Source organism: Brassica oleracea, chromosome C1 (assembly GCF_000695525.1).
Source record: "Brassica oleracea var. oleracea cultivar TO1000 chromosome C1, BOL, whole genome shotgun sequence".
Classification (NCBI taxonomy): domain Eukaryota; kingdom Viridiplantae; phylum Streptophyta; class Magnoliopsida; order Brassicales; family Brassicaceae; genus Brassica; species Brassica oleracea.
Window position 1 is genome coordinate 43,298,401 of NC_027748.1, and position 21,380 is coordinate 43,319,780.

At 35.4% G+C, this 21,380-nt stretch overlaps 6 protein-coding genes and 1 long non-coding RNA gene across 9 annotated transcripts; 5 read left to right on the forward strand and 2 right to left on the reverse strand.

Annotated features, from left to right (window-relative positions):
* Window positions 1-3,083: 3,083 nt before the first annotated feature.
* Window positions 3,084-4,308, reverse strand: LOC106342761 (delta(7)-sterol-C5(6)-desaturase 1-like). Its single transcript, XM_013781787.1, has 3 exons — window positions 4,083-4,308; window positions 3,649-3,954; window positions 3,084-3,570 (listed from the first exon to the last, which is right to left on the reverse strand). Exons 1-3 carry the CDS (start codon window positions 4,306-4,308, stop codon window positions 3,254-3,256), a joined length of 849 nt encoding a protein of 282 aa, XP_013637241.1. The 3' UTR covers window positions 3,084-3,253.
* A 3,331-nt stretch (window positions 4,309-7,639) lies between these two features.
* Window positions 7,640-9,177, forward strand: LOC106297495. 2 transcript variants are annotated; one of them, XM_013733726.1, is made up of 4 exons: window positions 7,640-7,917; window positions 8,142-8,230; window positions 8,334-8,511; window positions 8,913-9,177. In XM_013733726.1, exons 1-4 carry the CDS (start codon window positions 7,772-7,774, stop codon window positions 8,923-8,925), a joined length of 426 nt encoding a protein of 141 aa, XP_013589180.1. In that variant the 5' UTR covers window positions 7,640-7,771; the 3' UTR covers window positions 8,926-9,177. The 2 variants fall into 2 exon arrangements, with proteins under 2 accessions (XP_013589180.1, XP_013589186.1); XM_013733732.1 differs by having other exon boundaries at window positions 7,641-7,917; window positions 8,858-8,935.
* A 637-nt stretch (window positions 9,178-9,814) lies between these two features.
* LOC106326267 lies at window positions 9,815-11,209 on the forward strand. Its single transcript, XR_001267187.1, has 2 exons — window positions 9,815-10,161; window positions 10,361-11,209. It is a non-coding gene; the product is annotated as an uncharacterized LOC106326267 (long non-coding RNA).
* A 656-nt stretch (window positions 11,210-11,865) lies between these two features.
* Window positions 11,866-13,900, forward strand: LOC106339344 (mannose-6-phosphate isomerase 1-like). The gene is made up of 5 exons (XM_013778169.1): window positions 11,866-12,351; window positions 12,443-12,610; window positions 12,824-13,033; window positions 13,136-13,402; window positions 13,481-13,900. Exons 1-5 carry the CDS (start codon window positions 12,016-12,018, stop codon window positions 13,793-13,795), a joined length of 1,296 nt encoding a protein of 431 aa, XP_013633623.1. The 5' UTR covers window positions 11,866-12,015; the 3' UTR covers window positions 13,796-13,900.
* Window positions 13,901-13,933: 33 nt separating this feature from the next.
* Window positions 13,934-15,035, reverse strand: LOC106339436 (40S ribosomal protein S7; the record flags this gene model as incomplete). The annotated part of the gene is given in 4 exon segments (XM_013778281.1): window positions 13,934-14,191; window positions 14,266-14,572; window positions 14,636-14,709; window positions 14,800-15,035. Coding segments are annotated over 4 exon segments (576 nt in total). The 3' UTR covers window positions 13,934-14,071.
* Window positions 15,036-15,736: 701 nt separating this feature from the next.
* LOC106344157 lies at window positions 15,737-17,579 on the forward strand. 2 transcript variants are annotated; one of them, XM_013783562.1, is made up of 4 exons: window positions 15,737-15,844; window positions 16,349-16,543; window positions 16,669-16,738; window positions 16,949-17,579. In XM_013783562.1, exons 2-4 carry the CDS (start codon window positions 16,389-16,391, stop codon window positions 17,240-17,242), a joined length of 519 nt encoding a protein of 172 aa, XP_013639016.1. In that variant the 5' UTR covers window positions 15,737-15,844; window positions 16,349-16,388; the 3' UTR covers window positions 17,243-17,579. The 2 variants fall into 2 exon arrangements, with proteins under 2 accessions (XP_013639016.1, XP_013639024.1); XM_013783570.1 differs by lacking the exon at window positions 15,737-15,844 and adding an exon at window positions 16,133-16,246.
* A 1,190-nt stretch (window positions 17,580-18,769) lies between these two features.
* LOC106342724 (LOB domain-containing protein 41-like) lies at window positions 18,770-20,167 on the forward strand. Its single transcript, XM_013781743.1, has 2 exons — window positions 18,770-19,294; window positions 19,378-20,167. Exons 1-2 carry the CDS (start codon window positions 19,105-19,107, stop codon window positions 19,971-19,973), a joined length of 786 nt encoding a protein of 261 aa, XP_013637197.1. The 5' UTR covers window positions 18,770-19,104; the 3' UTR covers window positions 19,974-20,167.
* The last annotated feature ends 1,213 nt before the right edge of the window (window positions 20,168-21,380 follow it).

Below are 21,380 nucleotides of genomic sequence, written 5' to 3' on the forward strand. Positions count from 1 at the left end.
CCAATTGAAAAGACCTAAAAAGATGTAAAACAAAAAATATACCTGCCATTTAAAGACGGGTCAGAATCTAGTCTATTATATTAAAAACTAACATCTTGACCTATTGATATAAGTTTAGTCCAACTATTTATATTACTTATTTTACCATCACTTTTACAAAGGTCTAGTTACCCTTCACTAATGGCATAAAGGTAATTTAGTTATTGGACAGTTATATTGTTTTGGACGCATGATAAATATGCAACCGTTTGTTACCATTTTAATCGAGAGATGGGTGGACTTTCGACTACTTTTATTTTCAAAAATCAACAACTACTATTCTAACCGAAGAGTCGAAGAATACATGTCAGATTTAAATCGTTTATTATCAAGACTTGCACGAACGTCAATATACGCAAATAGGGAATCATTAACTAATCATAAAATTTATATCACACATCTGTTTACACAACCCACCAATTTAAATCGATGTCAGAATGTAAAAACAAAAATATCAATACTATTAAATTATTCAAATGTTATGTCCAACAATTTATTTTCTTTATTTAAAGAGTTTTTTATTATCATTTATGTATAAATGTATCAAATTAAATCCCTTTTATGAATCAATATATATTTGTAACTTCATGTCCATGATTCTCGGCTCTCACCACTTCTTTTCCGTATGGCTGCTTTGCGTATACATAATATGGACAGATATATATATATATATATATATATATAACAATTATTCTTTCCTTTTGGGTTTTTAACAAATGTAGATTGTTAACAATAATATTACTCTATTATGCCAAAATTATGATTGAACTGTTACATGTTATTCGGTTACGTTTGCTATGTAAGTATTCCATCCAAATTATTTATGTATGTTATTTAATAATCTGAACCTTTTTTTTCTGAGAATTTCAACCTTTTATTTGATTAATATAACATGTTACTCTATACAATTAATTTATGTATGCAATTACATTATTGATACATCTTTCTAAAATGATATGTTAATTACTCATTATAGTTACGATATTAAAAATATATTTTTCAATAATTTTGTTTTTCACCTTTTCTAAATGAAAATAAATTAAAATGTATTTGAAAATTAAATTCAAATACATTTTCAAAATTTAAAAAATTATATTCATATGTTTATATAAATATTCATCTACTCTAAATATTAATCTATTTATATAAATATCTATTCTATAAAATTAGAATCATGATCAGTTTATATAGGTTTAGTCCAACAATAAAAATTCATGAATCAATTAAGATAAATAATAAATATAAATAGTTGTTTATAAGAAAATTAAATTATCTAATCTATCTATTCTATTAAATTAGGAACATGATATTATTATAGAAGTATTACTTATAAAAATATATTCTATGGGTTTTAGTTTAACAGGTTTTAAATAGGTTATTCGATTAAAAATATTTATTAAATGTGATTTTACTTAAAGTTAGTGAAGACCATTTACATATATATATTTAACAAAAATATTAAAAGTTATCTTTTCAAATATTTTCAAAGATTTTGTTCGGTTGGTTTTCGGTGTAGGTTGGATTTGATATTGATTTTCGGATATCTATTTTATTAAAACAACAACATGACCTATTGATATAGGTGTGGTCCAATTATTTTAATACAATTCTTAAAACCTCTTATTAATCATTGAAGAGAAATATTATATAAAGAAAAACACAAATATGACTAAGAACACAAATATAAAAATTAAATTGCTAAAGAAAATGTAAAACAAAAAATATACCCGCCCCTTAAAGACGAGTCAGAATCTAGTCAATACTATTAAAACACCAACATGACGAATTGATAAAATGTTATGTCTAATTTATTATTTTTCTATGCAACATATTCAAAAATTAAACCATATATTTTATAACTGCTTACCTTTATTCCTATATTCTAGGATCCATAACAACCATGTTTACGAGAGCGTACATATAAACAATTGATATACGTTTGATTCAAATCTTCATAATAACAACATCACTTTTTGAAAACATCTACACATTTTGTTAGATACAATATATGTTATAACCACAAATAATACTTTACTTATACATTATACATTAGTTAATCCAGTGAATTAATATCTACCTTTATTCTTACTATTATGACTACTAATATTTAAAATCTAAGTTTATGCTTTATATTTACTAACCTTGCCCTTTTAATAAAATAGATAATATATTAGTATAATATTATTTACCATTGAAATAGTTAATATAAAAATTATTTTTTTATTTACCAAATACAATTAGAATTTTATTTCATTTTCATGAAATGCAAATTATTTGACTAATTTATCTACCAAATTAGGATTTCGCCTTTAAATAAACAAATTATAATTATCATGAAATTAAATTAAATTTAAATTAAAAAATAAAAGATCATTAGATTTATCTAGGTTTTTTCGGGTCGGGCTTTTAACCGGATTTATGGAGTTTTTAAATAGAAATTTTATAATTTAATCCAAAATCTGAGCTGGATTATATGCAGATCACTCGATTTCCCATTTTTATTGTCGATTCAGATCAAATATGAAAATATCGCGAAAAGATCTATAATTATATTATAAATTAAATTTAGCAAAATTTAGATAAATACAATAAAATAATATTTTTGAGTATATAGGTCGGATTTAATCGGATTCGGGACCCATACTTACGGGTAGATTCCACATTGGTTTTCTGAGTATGAATATTATTAATTATATTAATAATTCAAAATGCTAAAAATGCAAAATATCATGATTTTATTAAAACCTAATTACATATTTCATCATCAAAATTATTCCTGTTAAAATGTCAAAAATATTATAATCTGCACAATTATAATACTTTATTTGTAACATTTAAAAACATAATATAACTTGACAATATTTTGTTTTCTTTTTTTAAAGATATCAAATTTGAAATAATGAAATCCTATTGGTTGGTGAACCAAAGAATAGGTCATAAATGGCCAACATCATCCAGAATTGGGATTTAAATTTCCAAATTTGAAATTTCTTGCTGCAAACTATATAGGGTGAAATATTGGCAGTGCCCCCACAACATTTAAATTGGGAAGACCAAACATTTACCTGAATTAAACTAGACAGCAAATGTACAGTCAATGTTTCTAAACAAAATAACTGAAAAGGTTCAGAGAGACACGTGAAAAATAAATAAAAAGTTTGAGAAACTTTGAACAAACAAGCAAAACACAAGACATAACAAAAACGGGGCATTCTCACTCTGCTTTCTTGGAACTGTCATTATTGTTGTCAACTTCTTCTAAGAGAGGGTCCCTAAGAGAGCCAAACATCCAATCCATCCATATGGTATAGTGACCATAGTTATGCTTGTAAGTAGTGTGGTGTATCGTATGGTACCCTGCACCCATCACAGGCCAAATGTTACCGTGGATGCAGTCATGGATGTTCGCTGTCCATATGGCTTCCATGAACAAAAGACCTAGATGGGTTGTGAAATGAATCGGCACTATAAACAAAGCAACCACATGCGGTACAGCCTGAAGTATCCCGTCTAGTGGGTGAAACGCAAGCCCTGAAAAAAAAACGTAATAAAGTTAGATGCCACATTCTTACACAGACTAGAGAGTATAAGAAACTGAATAATACTTACCGGCAAAGGGAGAAAGTGTGTTCTGCTTGTTGTAGATATGATGGGTGGCATGGAGATACTTATAGAGAGGCTTAATGTCATGAAGCTCTCTGTGCATCCAGTAGATACCAAACTCAACTAAAACAAGATAGGTCGCTATAGAAACAAAATAAAGGATCCAGCTGACTTCGCCTATTCTAGAGTAACATCTGGTCCAACCACTTTCGATCATATACTCGGAAACAGTTGGAAGCAGAGTGTACCAAGGCATCGCCTTCATTGCCACATATATTTGCAAAAGCATGGCCTTTCTTGTCGGAATAGCATCTGAAGACAAAGTAGATTCAGACCAAAGAAAAAAAAACTTTTTCTTTAAATTGAAAATCCGACAAGAATCAATCAGACAATAACAGCATCGACGTGATCACTAATGTTCGGTAATAAAAGCAAATCACCTTTGGGGAGATAAACGTTGAGTTTGAGGTAATAGATGTAGAAGCACCAGAGGAAGCCGGAGACGAAGTAAAGTAGGGTTCCGGCGAGGTAGTTCCGGAGCCATGTCTGGATGAAATGCGGTAATGGGTCCCACAGATTCGACGGCAAGAGGTGGCTCAGAACAATCCGATTGTAAAACGATGTCTCGTCCACGAACTGCATCAGATACGCAGCATCCACCGCCATTTAATTTAGATTCGTCGGAATCGGAGCCGGGGAAGGAGAGAATATTCGCCCGAGTGATTTTTTTTTATTCACTTTTAACTTTTCCTGAACTGGAACGAGTCAACTGTACTGATAATGCATGTCACAGAGAGAGAGAGAACAATCAAAACTCATTCAGATCTCAGACACTCAGTTCTGATTGAAACTCTTGGCCCACTTTGTTTTTTTTTCTTTCGAAATAACTGTAATTCTTCCCTATATTTTGTTCTATTTACAGATTAAGCCTTGTACTTCTAAAGATCGTCTACTAACCTATTTCACTTAGTTTATGATTAATAACTGTAAGGATAAAAAATGTATGCAACGTTTGTTTGACAAAAAGGAGTATGAAAATTCAAGATTTGTGCCAGGACACGTTTTGAAAAAGTCTATGACTATGACTGCTACTATCTTCAAGTATTCAATTTTTTATAAAATTTATTCTAGATTTCAACGAGTGATTAAATTGATGATCACTACCATGTCAAACTATGCTTAACATGTAATATTTTAAAAAGTGGAGCCGATTAGGAATTTGAATAAAATTAGTGTAAATAAAAAAAAATGTGGGTGAAACTGAAAATATTAAAAGAAAGAGGGGGGGGGGGATATAAATGCTAGTGGAAGCGGTACACCAAGACAAGGGAAAAACAAAAGAGTTGAGTCCTGAGTACATGACGTGCCCGCACACACTGTCTAAACGAATTAAAAGTACTGGGACCAATCATATTGTAATGGGCTAATATCTGAAGGCCCAACCTATAAAACTCATACTCGTTAATACAATTCTAATTTCGCCGGCGAGAGGTGGCTCAGAACAATGCGATTGTAAAACGAGGTTTCGTCCACAAACTGCATCAGATACGCAGCATCCACCGCCATTTAATTTAGATTCGCCGCCCGAGAAATTGACGATTAACCGGCATCGGTGCCGGGAAACGAGAGAATATTCGCCGGAGTACTTTTCCCGAACTGGATCAAGTCAACTGTACTAATAGCGAATGCTACGGAGAGAGAACAATCTAACATTCATCCCAAATCTTAAGACAGTAACTATCACTTTTGACCCACTTTGTTTTTTTACCGAAATAGCAGCTGTAATTCTTCCCACTAATTCACTTTATTTACAAATTAAACCTTGTACTTCTTTGAAGCCATTATTAACCCACATCAATATGTTTATATAATTGATAAATGTAAGGATAAAAGGTTATGCAACTTTTATTTGATAAAAAGGTTGAATAATTCAAAATTTTGCATTAACACACTCTAATAGATCTAGCGCCGGCGTGAAATGACGAATTTGTTAATTTGGTAAAACTAAAACTTAAAAATTTGATGAAACTCGAATTCGAAAAAATACTAAAATTTTATGGCATGAATACAAAGAAAATGACGAATCAGATGCAATTTTCACAATTAAACTAAGAAATAGTGCACAAAGCACTGAAACAGAGCTTTATTGTTCAGTAAAGCTAGTACAATTAGAAGATATTTAGAAAATCCTATAGTCTTTTCGATTTTTACAGTTTCATTATTTTGATTCTTCTCTAGTTTTTGAGAAATTGTTTTCCAAGTCCTTTTTGCAATTTTTTTTCTAAATCGCATAGTATTTTAATATTCTATATCTTTCTTTTTCATATTTTTTTATAAAAAAATCTTTTATTTTTACGAATAATTCTCTGTCTTTTAGATAATTTCTTCCAAAATGATTTTATGGGATATTGCAAAAATTCACATAAAATCATACCAAGTTGATGCAGCGCGTCTTCGCATCAATTCTTTCTCACTGCACACGTATTTTACCGGAGATTCATGCAAGTGCAAGTAAACGACCGTTTAATCTGAATCTGGTGAAAGAGGCTTTAAAACTGTGAAACTATAAATATTTTAAGGATACTCGGTGTGCAACTTTTATTTTATAAAAAACTGAATAATTAAAGGTTTTACATTAAAACACCCTCTAATAAAACTTGATGAAACTCAAATTCGAGAAAATACTAAAATTTTATCGCATAAATATACCGAAAATGACGAATCAAATAACAATTTCCACAATTAAACTAAGAAATAGTGCACAATCAATGAAAGTAAGGAGCTTGATTGTTGAGTAAAGCTAGTACAATTAGAAAATATTTGGTAAATCTTATAATCTTTTTGATTTTTTTTTTCGGTTTTTTGAATTTCATATTTTCTACTTTTCTCTAATCTTTTAGAGATTGTTTTCTACGTCTTCTTCGAAAGTTTTTTCTAAATCACATAGTATTTTAATATTTTATATCTTTCTCTTTGATATTTTTTAATTTCTTTCATTTTATTTTCCTTTTCGAATACTTCTCTATTTCTTAGAAAATTTCTATTAGGTTTTGAAAGTTAGTATCAGAAATCATTAGAGTTTAGTAGAGGAGACCACTGATGCATAGTTCCAATTCTGATTTAGTATTTAAGTGGTGAAAAAATTCTAATAACACTAAAATTTGAATAAAAAGATATAACTTTACGGCGTGAAAATAAATGAAATGATGAATCCGAACAATATCAATCTAATGATATAACATATAATAAATTCGATTTTGACAAACTTGTTAATTCATGCCCCACTCTTTTACCTTTTGCATATCCTCGCCTATAACAAAAGAACCTTATTAAATTAATTTATCTTGCGTCAAATGAGAATCCACACAAATTCTTGTAAGAAATCATGAAAACCAGCAAAAAATGATTCATGATAGGCCAATAGTTTAGTTTAATAGAGCTTTTTCGTGTCTACGAACTATTTTAGATATTTCAAGTTCTCTTATTGATTTTAATTTATATATTTGAATTCTTCAAGATTTCAATTATAATTAAATAATAAATAATCACTTATACGTTAATATATGATTAGAATATAGCTTAAATTGATGACCTAATTTGGAATATGATTCTAGCATTAGTAAGAGGCTAAGAGTTAGGAGGAAGATGGTAAATAGTAGAAGAAAAGATGAGTATCAATGTAAATAAATATATTAGAGAAACATTAACGGGGTGTCTTAACACCGTTTCTTAAGTAATTAGAACATCTTTAATTCTGTCTCTAAGCTTTGGGTTTTAAAAAGAAAAATATTAAAAAATCGGTAGACCCCCACACCATTTTAAAAGCCGGCTTCTTCCTCGTCCTACGTAAGAGACGGGTTTTGAAGAGTTTGTGGCTTGTTCGCGGGTCCCACCACTTGGTTTTCTATTTATTTTATTAAAAAAAAAAAATCCTAAGAACCTAAATTTAAAGAGGCAGATAGTCAATGATGCTCTTAGAAAAAAAAAAATCAAAAATAGGGGTTAAGCGAGGAAACGCCTCTTAAGTAAGAGGTGGAAGGAACGTCTCTTAAAGGACGCGTGGCGACGCTTGAGTGGGTAAAGAGGAGTTGAACGAAAGCAGAGGTGAAAGGAAGGTAGGCAAAAAAAAATGGAGTCACCGAAGAAGATAGCTCATGAGATCGGCGAGATCGGCGGTGTGAAGAGAGACGATGTTCGGTTTGGTCTGAACGGCGTTAAGAGCGACATCGTCGGATCTCACCTATTCATCTATTCATCGTCGAATCTTCACCCGAGGTTAGAGTTCTCTTTTCAATTGATTTATGTCATGTTATCAGAGAGAGTTTCTGTCTTTAGCTCAATGCCATTCAAAAGAGATTTATAGTCCAGACTCTGGTTTAATTGGTCTAAAGTTATAAGGTTTCAGCTATTCATGTTTCAATGGCAATGTGTTTGCTGGATGATCTACAAATACTATTTGGTTGTATTGTTCTCATTTTTCTATGTGTAATGACTTATAGGTTCCAGAGACCTTCTGGACCAATTCCATCGTCAATGCTCGGTTTAGAAGTAGCCATTGATGACTTTGGTTTTGAGGATTACTTGAATGGTAATTACCCTTTACTCTCCTATTGCAATTTTCTCAATATGCTACATTCACTTCTCTAGATCAGTGGGCACCAGTTTGATTGTATCTCAGTATGCACTAGCAGATAAGGATGAAGCTGGAACAGCTGCTGTTAAGACAGTTGAACTCGACGCAGTTCTCGGAGGCCGTGCTGTCCAACACCGGGAAATCCAGGGTCACGAATCTGACAGATTCTTGTCTTACCAAGCGATACTCCTGCGGTATTCTTCTGCTCTGGTGCAGGGAGCTACTAATGTGTTTTGGTAAAATCTTTAATTAACATCTTCATTTGATTTTGATTACTAGGTTCAGTCATGTAATTGGAAACTGTGGTAGTTGCATTTGCTTTTATTGTTACTTGTATATTTTATTTGTTAAGAAGTGTTATGATACTCTTTCCATATCTCTTCCCACATTGGATTGACTTGCCAACACTTATGAGGTAACATGTGATAATTGCTTCTAATAGGAAACGTACAATGATTGATTGTGTCTCTATTTGTTTGTGGTTACTCTCCATCTCAATACATGGCATGTATCATTAGTTGTTATGCCTTGAAGATTTTTATTTTTTACTAAGAATTTGAGTTTCACTACTTGAATGAACAGATTGTGTTTTACAAAAGGTCTAATCAGAGGCAGTATGCTTTTTTTGGATTTTAAGGCAGTGGTATTAAACTAAACGAATCACTTTTATTGAATCAAGAAGTAGAACCAGACAATGAGTAAGAGAACTGATCTCATACAATCTGCTGAAGTGAATCCATAATCTTGGTTTTACTTTAGTTAGTTCATAAAGAAGAGACGATAGTTCTGCTTTGTGAAATATATATGTACCATACATTTGCAACTTTCATTCAATGGTTGATTCACATGTTTTGTACTGTTGTTGTATTGTTCTCTATATATGTGTTTATTCAGCTCGGTCATTTTATAGACAAAGTCATGCACTTATCAAACAAGTTCCTACGTTTTTATTTTTTATGTTTTTATTTTAAAATTAATGTTTAAAATGTTATCTTTTGCTATGTTTTAAGAAAAAAATTAAGTCTAATAAGAAAAATCAAAAAATTGGTGTTTAATTAAATTTTTTTTTTAATAACCTTTGAATAAGAGACTTGCAATGGAGCAAGTAAATTTTCGGGTCTCTTAATCTAGTCTCTTAATTCACTTTTACAATTAAAAGGTATTAAAAAAAAAAATTAGAGACCTATTTAGGATCTTTAGGATAATGGTGCTCTTAGGATGGAAACTACAAAATATGAAAAGAAGGGTGGAAATGCTAGATAAGTAGTAGGAGGTAATCAAAGATATTTTAATATGCAAGTGGTCTTTCAAGACAAAAAAAAAAACAAACAAGAGGGTTAAAAGCATCTATATTTTCATTTCATATTTTACTTCAAAATAAGGTAGAAAATATGGTGATGAACAAATGTCAGATCAAATTAAAAGTTTTGGGCCCATGATATTTTAATGGGTTATATTGAAAGCCCAAACTAGCCTAGTACACTTAATGAACCAAAAGTTTTCCCTTCATTTTTATTTTTGATAAAATATACGATTTGAACAATTCACTTTTTCTTTTTCTTTTAGAGAGGTTTAGTCTCGGGAACGAAGTCCTCTCGCGACAAAAGAACCCTAAGAAAGAGTCACCGTCTTCTGATATGCTGCTCCGGCGGTCGGAGTTTCTCACCACCGCCGGGAGCGGTTCCGCTACGTCTCTCTGTTCGTCGTCTTAGTTTAAATTGCGGCATCTCAACATCGTTTAGGGAGAGTTACCATGGATATACTCTGGCCTGCCATCGGATGGAAAACCAAGTGATGGTGGCCTCATCGACTTCTCTGTGATGGCTGTGAGCCAGACTGTCGGAATCCGGCGTCAGTGAAGTCTGATGTTCAAGCTTCTTTTCAAGGTTATCCTATTTTCTGGTCGCACCTAGGATGTTGTGCGTAGTGTACTGGTCTATAGTTTTAGGTTGGTTTGCTATTTAATTCTGAGACCTTGTCGGATTAGGACTGCTTTGAGAGGTTGTCGGGTTTGCTCATCACTTTCTCGCCTTGCTTGGGATATTTTTTCAGCTTCGAATCTGTTTTCTGGTGCGCGGTATGCAGGTCTAAACCGGCTCTGATGTGGGTGGCTACTTCTTCCATCGGATTTGGTGAAATATTCTTCATAAGGTTTCGGTGATGTAGTGTTTTCGAAGGCCTTCTCTTTGTCCCTTGACGTTCTTGTCTAGGATTATCTTAGCTTTGGCTTGTGTTCTATCGTTGGATTGTGAACAAGATTTCTTTGACTTTCTGGAGTGTGGTGGTCTTAAGCATTGATGGCTAGTGTCTTCATAGTGCCTTCGGTTAGGATCTCCTTGCCTTCGTCTATGGTATTGACATCTATCCTCTGTGGCGTCATGTTGCTTACCGGAATTTGTATGCGGTAAGGCCTTGCTCGATCTGTGATTTATTGGAGTATTGTCTATGTGAAGCACCGATGCTGTGAAATTGTGTTGTTCCTTGGTTTTTAACCGACGGGTTCTCCCGATTTCTTGGTAAGAAATTGTGGAGCTTTAGCTCGATCGCGATTGGTCTTTGAGTAGTTTGATTGTCAACCGAGTTCTTCTTCTTCGGCTGCTCGGGTGAAGATCAGTTATCTTGTGGCTTCCCTCAGTTGAAGCTTGTTCTTGAGTGGCTGGTGCTCGTAGTTCTGTATCGGAACTGTCTTTGGAGCTTTGCTATCACCCCAATAATTTAGACCATCATCGCTTTCTCTCTCATTCCGGCTTCCATCATTGTGGCTTCTCATTCATGATACTTGTTTTTAACTCCAAAAGTTTCTTCTGATCTTGTTCCCTTATAGATTTAAGTCTTATCAGTTGTTGTCTTGGTTCTTTTCTTGATTCCAGCTGTTGGCTCTGGAAAGGTTTTCGTACCTTTGCCAGATGATAAAAAAAAAAAAAAATTCAACAAGAGAGTGCATCAATACAAAGCTTTGGCACAATCCAAAGATCCGGGTCAACAATCAACCAGACCCTACACATAGCATAGCTAAACCAAAAAACTTTATCTTTCTCCATCTTCCTGCTCGCCTTAGAGTAACCTTGTAGAGGGAGGGATTCTCTCAATACAAAGCTTTGGCACAATCCAATTCACTTTTGTTATCTAGTTATTTAAAAACAAGATGTGATTATTATTTTTGCTGTTGAATGTCTTAAGACGTTTACAACTATATAACACTGGGTGAAAATAAAAGATTGAAAACTTTTAAATTGAAAACTTTTAAATAAATAAATTAAAGATACAACGTTAACGCTAGATTTTTTTTTCCCTCGTGTTGTTGATTATATTTTTATGTCTTTAATTTAAATAACGACATAATTTGGAATTATTATATCTTGTAATTTACAAATGTATTATGAGACGTGAGAGTGGAGTGGGTCATGGTGAGAGTGAACGTGGACAGCTAGCAAACGGCCCACAACCCATGAACGACGTTAAATTCCGTCGGCAAACCACGTGATTAATCATAACATCTGTCAGTTATCAACCTCCTCAAGTTTAAACATCTCAACCCCCACATCTATATTTTATTCCCCTTTTGAACCTCGTAACTTTTGATTGTACAATCACACCCTCCTCTGTTTTATAAAACAAAAAAAAAATATCAACGAACCACGATTGCGGGAACTCGCAATTGAGTCTTCTTCCATGGGAGCTTAGCAACCACCATCTCCGAGTAACGGATTTTCGATTCGTGATCGGTCTTTCTCGGTGTAATGGAGATCGCTACCGCCGCGAAGGCAAACGGCGGTTGTCGACGGCGTCTTCTCCGATTGAAATGCTCCGTTAAGGATTACGCTTGGGGCACGATCGGGTCGGATTCGCTCGTTTATAAGGTTTACACGGCGAATTCCGATGACCGGATCGATTCGACGACGCGGCCGTACGCGGAGCTTTGGATGGGGACTCACGAGTCGGGTCCGAGTTACTTGGAGGAGGATGCTGATGGCTCCAGTGGCGTGACTCTCAGATCGTGGATTAATGAAAACCCTGAGTCTCTCGGAGACAGGGTTTTGGAGAAATGGGGCTGCGATCTCCCCTTTCTCTTCAAGGTAACATACATTGTAATAATTTCACAAAGATCTTTGTTTTTCTACGGTTCTGTCTGATGGAGAGTTGAAATATCTCTACTGTTTTTATTAGGTGTTGTCGGTGGCGAGGCCCTTGTCGATTCAAGCACATCCGGACAAGGTTTTGGCAAAGAAAATGCATAAAGCGCATCCCAATTTATACAAAGATGACAATCATAAACCAGAGATGGCATTGGCTTATACTCAATTCGAGGCACTTTGTGGGTTTATACCTCTTCAGGTAACATTGCTGCTATGTTATCACTTTGTTCATCTTCCTCAAAGTTTTTGTGTGTTTTATTTAATATAAAGATGAAACTTTGCAATGGCCCACTTAGTTTCCAAGTTTCGACAAGTATATAACACATGTTTATTTGGTCTGTGCATCTAATTTTCTTGGTAAGAATAGTTTAAATGAGTGCTAATTAAGCTTGTTGTTGTACAAATATTCCAGGAGCTGAAGAGTGTGATTCGTGCTATTCCGGAGATTGAAGAACTTGTTGGGAGTGAAGAAGCAAACCAAGTCTTCTGCATCAGTGAACATGATGAGGAGAAAGTTAAATCTGCTGTCCGAACCATCTTCACCCTGCTGATGTCTGCAGGACCTGACACAACAAAGCAGATTGTGTTCAAACTAAAACGCCGTCTGCATATGGAGAGTCAGGTCAGACATCTGACCTCCCTGTTACCGTCTATTGGTTCCTCTTCAGACAGTTTGTCTTGTAAATATGCCACTGTCTGAAGCATTCCCTTGCGATTTATGTAGGAACGCCATCTGACAGAGAAGGAACGGCTAGTGTTGAAGCTAGAGAAGCAATATCCAAATGACATTGGGGTCATATCTGCCTTCTTCTTCAACTATGTGAAGCTCAATCCTGGTGAAGCCTTGTACCTCGGTGCAAACGAGCCACATGCATACTTATTCGGTGAGTGCATTGAGGTCATGGCGACTTCAGACAATGTAGTAAGAGCTGGCCTCACTTCCAAGCCTCTGGATATTCAATCACTTTGTTCCATGCTCACATATAAACTGGTAAACCCTTCAACACACCAAGAAGTAAAGATGTTTGCAATATAGTTACTGAGTTCTTCTCATTTCTGGTGTTTTCAGGGCTTTCCTGAAATCCTAAAGGGAACAAGGATTAGACCATACATCACGAGATACCTCCCGCCTTTCGAGGAGTTCGAAGTTGATGTCTGTGATCTCCCCCCTGGAGCCTCCACGGTGTTTCCCTCTGTACCAGGCCCTTCTCTTCTGCTTGTACTCCAAGGTGAAGGAAGAATGTCTACAGACGCTTCAGCAGATGAGGTTTCAATGGGAGATGTTCTCTTTGTGCCTGCAGATACTGAGATTCAATTGAAGTCTTCTTCCGACTTGAAGCTGTACAGAGCAGGAGTGAACAATAGGTTTTTGTATTCTCAATAGTTGAACTACACACACACAAGCCTTTCTCTCAGTTATTGTATGATTTAATCAAACTGTGACATTGCACTTTTTTGTGCCAATAAATTATATCTTCGATTTGTTTTTTTTTTGATGTTTATTAAATTGAGAAAGCTGGAAGATATGAAAGAAAGGTCTTATTAAACAGAAATTTGAGGAAGAGGGTGAAGCAACAACTTAAACAAGAAAATCTTTCCCACACAGAACCAAAACTATCCGACAAAAAAAAGAAGAATTAAACAAGTATTTTATCTCCTTTTAAGGATCAGCGACTGGGTACTCGAAAACTACATCTTTCCCTGTAAGTTTCCTGTACACACCAACCATAGTCTCAAGCTTGTACTCAGTGTTGTTCCTCTCCTTAGGCTCCAAATACACCTGGCATTAAAACATGTTCAATAAGAGACTAAAGCAAATGAAAGAAGAAGAGAATTGTGTAAGCTTTTTTTAACCTTCATGATCTTGGTGCCATCAACACGGTATCTGGTACGCTTTCCAACAATCTCAGCAGGGTAAGCGACATCCTCAAGCATGGCTTCATGGACGGAAGTGAGAGTCCTGTTGCGTGGTCTCTGAACAGCAGAGCCTTTCTTAGGGGGACGCATGATTCTTCTGGTGGCAACAAAGATAACATCGTTACCACTGAACTTCTTCTCGAGCTCTCTGACAAGACGGGAATGAATCTTGCGGAATGCTTTCCTAAGTCTGAACGGAACGTAGATCACAACAGCCTTGCGGTTGCCAGCAATATCCATTGAACTGCACAGAAAGAGATCTCAGCCAACGTTAAGATCGTTGCAGACTATAGAAATGAGTACTTACACAGCTTGGTTAATGTAGAGATCTTTCAAGTCACTTTTCAGCTCCTGGTTGGTGTTTTCCAAATCAAAGAAAGCCTGCATATAAAGAAACAACATTTTAAATTAAGAAAAAAAAAACGAAAACATTTGCAAGATTTAAGAGAATATAAGACAAGAAGCAAGAACCTGAGCGACTCGCTCCTCAAACTCAGTTGGTGCCACACCCTTATCCTTGTGGATCTTGTTCTGAGCAGAGAACATCTTTGCAGATTCTAAAACAATTTAAACATGTAAAAACAATCAAAGAAACAAACAGCTCACAACCCTGAAGGAAAGTTCTTAGCTCACTAGTGACAATGAGATACATTTCTCAATTGATTACAAAAGCTAACGTCTTTATGCAGATCACTCTAATTATAGCCCTATTCAAGGGTCTTTAAGCATATCACTCTAGATTAAGCATACAGCTCTTACTAAAGCTAACATCTTTCTCCAGACAAGGGTCAAATTAGATCAAGACAAAACGTCGATTAGCTTCCAAAACGCAGACAGAATCGCACGAGATCGCAGGTAATAGTATATTGAAGCGTACCAGGTAACAACGACGATGAGCCCTAGAAGGTTTACTGTTAACAGCTTCCGGCTTTCAGAGCTTCGGTGCAGAGGAGGCGATACAATCTGGTGAAGCAAAGGTTTAAATACTAAGGGTTTCTCTCGAGATCCCCTGTTACTTAAAATGGGCCGTTAATCTCCTCATGGGCCAATATATTCGTATTACTAAAATGGGCCATGAATGTTTATAAATTATAAACGACTGGCCTAGTATATATTAGTTTTGTCCTATCTGGCCCAATATATTCGGATTAAAATATGAGAAGTGGGTTTGTTTATCAATTAGAATGAAATAATTTGTCACAATCATAGAATAATTTTGTAAGCTAATGGAATGAATGACTAATTTGGTGGTACGTGCTAGCATTTTTGGGATGTACGATATGCGACCAACGATTTATTATTATTGGACCATTCAGACCAAACAAACTAAAGAAGAAGGGAAACGGTCTGATGGTTTCTTTGTAATATACAATTACGAATTAACGAGGTCGATAATTTTTATATCTGGAACGACATCGTTCTGTTTTTGGACATCTTATAAAGTGCTTTCACAGCCGCTCTGATGTTCTTCTTTCGCTCACCCTTATCGCCGCTGTTCCGTCATAAATTCTCGAAGGTATACTTATCTATTTTTCTCTTCTTATTCAAGCTCCGTTAATGGCGGAAATTACAGATCAAAGTTCGTTTTGTTTCCTTGTAAATGGTTTTGTTGCAGATCTTATCTTGTTCGTTTTTCTTTGGGTCTTGTCAAAGTTTTCTGTTTTTAGTCCCAGTCAATACGTCTGTATTGTTTGCCCGTTTTACATTCTATGAAAATTGGTTTCTTCTGGTCAAATCAAATGTATTCGTTGGCTTATTCTGTTTTTGAACATCCTTTCTATACCCAAAATCTAAATCTCTCTGAATTAGAAATGATCCGTTTTTCTTAATTATTCTCCCTCCCTCAACGAATTTTCGTCGCTTCCCTCAAATTAGATCTCTAGACGAACTTTTGTGAGAATTGTTACGATCTTACCAAGTATATTCCGTTTTCTTCATTTGAAAGTTTTGAGATTAATCACATCCTTGAAAATAACACTAACTTTGTTTGTATGATCTGTGTATTGTGTGATGCAAACAGGGTTAGGCGTTCTTCTGTGGATAAAAGTGGTTCAAAGAAGATGAATCATTGCAACCTTCAGCAGAACGCCTTCATGTCCCCCCATGACGAATCCAGAGGATCTATTGTTCCTGTCTCTTCTGTTTTTTGTCCTAAGCCCCGTCGTGTTAGCATTCTCTCCAATAACGTTATTCATCCGTGCAGATCACATTCTAGGTATTTAAAGCTTATTTCTTTTGTCTTTTTTTTCCCACAGTTATCATATATTAATTTTCCAGAAGAAAACAAAAACGAAATGCTGAATTTTTACTTTGTTTTTTTTTTTTTATGGGATTTAACAGTCAACCAGGAGCAGCTGATGTATGTGATTCTAAAGCCGGGGCAGAGCTTTTGGACATCCTTCGTAGAAAGGTTTCTCTCTTTTCTTTTAATGTCAGTGTATTGAAGCAAGCTTTGTCTATTTGATTTCACCTTGCTTTAGCTTCTTTCACTATGTTTCAACTCGTAGCTATGTAGTTCCGTTTATAGATTTGATCTTTGGTCAGATTGTTTAAGGAGTCCATCTATTATTGTGTCTCGTGATCTAAACTTTGTTTCTCTTGTCTTGTTCTTTCTCTTTAGGAAGAAACATTGTCTGGTGGAGCTTCATCACCTCCATTCTTCCTCGGGTCTCCCCCGAGCAGAGCATCAAACCCGTTAGCTCAAGATGCACGATTTGGAGATGAGAAACTCAACCTTGTTTCACCCTCACTCTCAACATTCCTCACATCTCCATCTCCATCGCCATCTCGTGTCAAAGGAGGGGGCTGTGGTGGTCGAGTGAAGTTCGGGCTTAAACCCGCAGCTGTTAGAGTTGAAGGGTTCAACTGCTTAAACAGGGACCGCCAAAGCTCAAACATATCTGCCATGGCTTAGAAGAAGAAGAAAGAAGAAGGAACAAAGATTCACAAAGTGTAAATAAAAATCCAGAATCAAGACTATATATATCTTTGAAGATCGGTCTACATCACCACAGTTTTCTTTTAACTTTTGAGGTCAATATTTGTGTATATATATAACGGTAACAAAGATGTGTTATATTGAGTCTCGTTGTAACATATTAAAACCAATTTGGAGTCTTTGTTCCTTTTCTTTTTTGTCTGTAAAAAAGTTTGTATATTAACGTTTTTTTCTTTATGGAGATTCTCAATCTTTGTAAAATGTAACTTGAATGCTCTGTATTATTCAAACAAGTTTCTGTATTGGCGCCTAATTCGCTTGTCACGTACGTATAGACAATATGAATGATACGGAGTTGTCCCTCGGTGACACGATCCGACGGACAACTAATGTTATATGCTTTCTATTTCTTTTTGTTAAATGTCATATGCTTTCTATTTCTTTTTGTTAAATGCTATAGTATATGGTAACCTAATCAAGTTTCAATAATTACAAAATCTATACTATTTTTTCTTATTCACATTCAGTCTTCACAAGATTAATTTCATTTTAAATATAATCAATGATTTTGTAAAAATTTAGTATGTGAGAAATCACATTCTGAAAATGTCCAAGGTTATTACAATATTGAGATTAGTTAAAGTTGTTAACATATCAACGCTGATTTTGACAGTAGTTGTCTAAATTACACTAAAAGTCACTACAGATTATAGTATTATTTTGGACAACAAGGTCATTACAGATTAGGAAAAAAAGATTACGCTGTTTTAAATAAACCGTCGGCGACACGATCCGCCCACAGTCACAAAAGAAGAAAAGATCAAAACCAGAAACCAGAACTAGTTTTCGGACAAATTATAAAGCAGTATTTAGACAGGGGATTCTTTTCCCGAAAACCAGGAGCTAAGGGTGGGCCCCGGCTTCCTCAAATAACTCAAATCCCATCTGACTCAGATGTGGCGATTCGACCAAACTTTCTGACGCGCGTGCGTTGAACCCACGACCTCCGCCTCAAATAACTCAAAAGTGTACACCATTTTTAACAAAATAGGCAAAATCCATCTAAAATAGTTTATTATCTGTAACAAAATACATAATTAATTGGTCCGAAGCTCAATCTACTATGCTACTCCACGGTTTATCCACACATTATCTCCATGGTCCTATGTATAATTACATTGAATATTTAAATGTTTTGCGATAAATAAATTGTAGATACCAAATTTTAAACTGTTTGAAAGCATGATTAATGAAGTTTTTAGGGGGTTTTTATATATATATATATTTTTTTAATTAAATGTTAATAAACAGTTTTTTATATTTTATTGAAAACTCCGTCTGGATCCCTATTGATCATGCTCACAATCACCTGATCACTTTTAGGACACGCGCGTGGGAGCTGCGAGTGTTGTATGAAACAAAACTTAGGGAAGGAACACAAGAAGTGAAACTTTGAACCAGGAATTAAAAAACCGCGGCGGGGGAAAATAGAGGAGAAGAAATAAAATAAAAAAAAAAACAGACAAAACAGCCTTTGTCTTCAGAAAAACAGCTCTTCTTATCTCCTTTTCTTTTTTGTCTTTTCTCTTCTTCCCTGGTTTTATATCTCAGCTCCCAAAAATCCAGGGGCTTATTTATTGTCACCGTATTCAATCCCTTAAAGCTATCGTCTTTCTTATATAATCAGTGAATCTCCATCCCCACTTCCTACAAAATCTCCTAAAAATCTTACAGAACAGAACCAAATAACATTTCAAATTTGGATTTTTTTTTTGTCTGTGTGTGCTCGATCAGCTGTTTACTCTTGGGAAAATCGGAAACTAGCAGAAAAGTAAAAGATGCGGATGAGCTGTAATGGATGCAGAGTTCTTAGAAAAGGGTGTAGTGATGATTGTAGTATAAGACCGTGTTTGGGTTGGATCAAATCGCCTGAAGCGCAAGCAAACGCAACCGTGTTTCTCGCCAAGTTCTATGGCCGCGCTGGACTCATGAACCTCATCAACGCCGGTCCCGATCACCTTCGTCCTGGTTAGTTATTTTCCATATTAAAACTCGCCGTATCTGTTTTGATTACGACGGCTGTTTAACGAACTTTGCCTGAAATGTTCCAGGGATTTTCCGGTCGTTGTTGCATGAAGCCTGCGGGAGGATTGTGAACCCGATCTACGGTTCGGTGGGTTTGTTATGGTCGGGAAATTGGCAGCTTTGTCAGTCCGCCGTGGAAGCGGTGATGAAAGGTGAACCGATCACGGAGATGGCCACAGATGCGGCGACGAGCGGGCAGGGTCCGCCGCTGAAAATGTATGACATCCGACATATTTCAAAGGACGAGAACTCCCCCGCCGCAGCAGCAGCTGCTGGATCGACCGATCGGAAACGAGGAAAAACTCGCCGGGCAAAGCGGGTCGCCGCCGTCGCTAAACCGGTGGAATCCGGCGGCGGAGAGGCTAGTCACCACTCGTCGTTGAGTCACCAGTCTGAAGTGGTGGTGGCTCCTCACGAGGGAGAGAGCAAGGAATCGGAGAGCAATAACTCGGAGGTCATGACGTTCTCGCCGCCGGCTTCCGGTGAGATCAAGCTTGACCTAACTTTAGGCCTGGAGCCGGTGTCACGTGCGGATCACGTGGTACCTGTTAAGAAGAGAAAGATGGGAGTGTTTAGCACGTGGCAGGAGGAGAGCTCGTGTAAGACTGACCTTGTGCTCTAAATAAGCTCTAACTATTCTGTTGAAGTTTTGCCCGCATTGGCTCTATACCATTGAGCAAGGCCGATAACTTTTGTTTGATTTTGTTCTCTATTTCCCTCTTTAATTTGCAATTCCCCTGGTGATGAAAGATAGAGCGATGTACAAATGAAAGATAGAGCAATGTACAAACTTATTTACTGAGATAAAATTCAAGATTTGGCTATAAGAGTTTATTACTTTTCTGTGTGTGATTATACCAAAGCAAAGATCAAATAAAATGGCCACAGTGAGTGGATTCATCCTACTACACATTTGTGGGCTTGATGATTCGGTATGACAATATATACAGATCGTTTTCTTACTCGTTAGTTGAGACAGTTGAGTTATGTATCACTTAGCGGTGTTTCGATCGGGTTTTTGTCTTTTGACTCTTTGTTTTGATCGAGTTTAGTGTTTATGTTCATTACATTTATTCTTGGTGTGAGAGTTAGTTCCTGCGATTGAACTGTAGTAGTAATTTAGAGGTTGCTAGAGAGGATTTATACAGTTCAGCAATATTTGTGTCTAGGCTTTGTCTTGTCATCGTTTACTGGGTAATTTTGGTGTATATTATATAGTTATTTCACTGTTAGTCGTAGTTGAATCGGCTCTTCCCATTGGCATTGAGTTGTTTTTTTTCACTGTGATTCTGCTCAACTAAACGGCCTCCTTCCTTTTTAGGAACCGCCTACAAAAATATTTAAAGTTAGTAAATATGTACAAGTTAGTAATCGATATTATAAAAAATATACTCCTTCTGTTCCTGAAAGTAAGATTTTCTAGAGTATGCACGCTTATTAAGAATTTAATAAATGTTTATAATTTAATTTATTTTTTACTTTATTATACACTTTCCAATAAATTTCCACCAATGAAATTTAATCAATTCAAATATTCTCAATTAATGTTCCTCAAAAGTATAAAAAAGTACCTTAACAATATAGAAAATCTATCTTTGTGGAACAAGAAAAAAACCTAAAACATCTTACTTTCGGGAACGGAGGTAGTATATTAATATATTAATAAAAAAAATTACTTTTTCAACCATCTCATTTATTTGCAATAGAGACAAGTTGGTTGAAGCTCCTGTAGAATCGCCGTTATCAGAGAGAGTCTAAGATTGAGATGTTATTTCAGCTTCCACCAAATCAACGACACCTTTGATCACGGGGTCCTGAATTTGACCCGTCTTCTTGTTAGTGTGAGCCACCTTAATGAGTTGGAGACGAGCAACGGGATTACCATCATTTGCTTCGATCTAAAAAAACCACCATTATTAGCCAAGGAATATATAAAATATTTATTTAAAAAATATAAAGATAAATAATAATAAAAAACTTACAAGTTCATCCTCCTTAGTAGACATAGAGCAAGCGCCGAGGTAGTTCA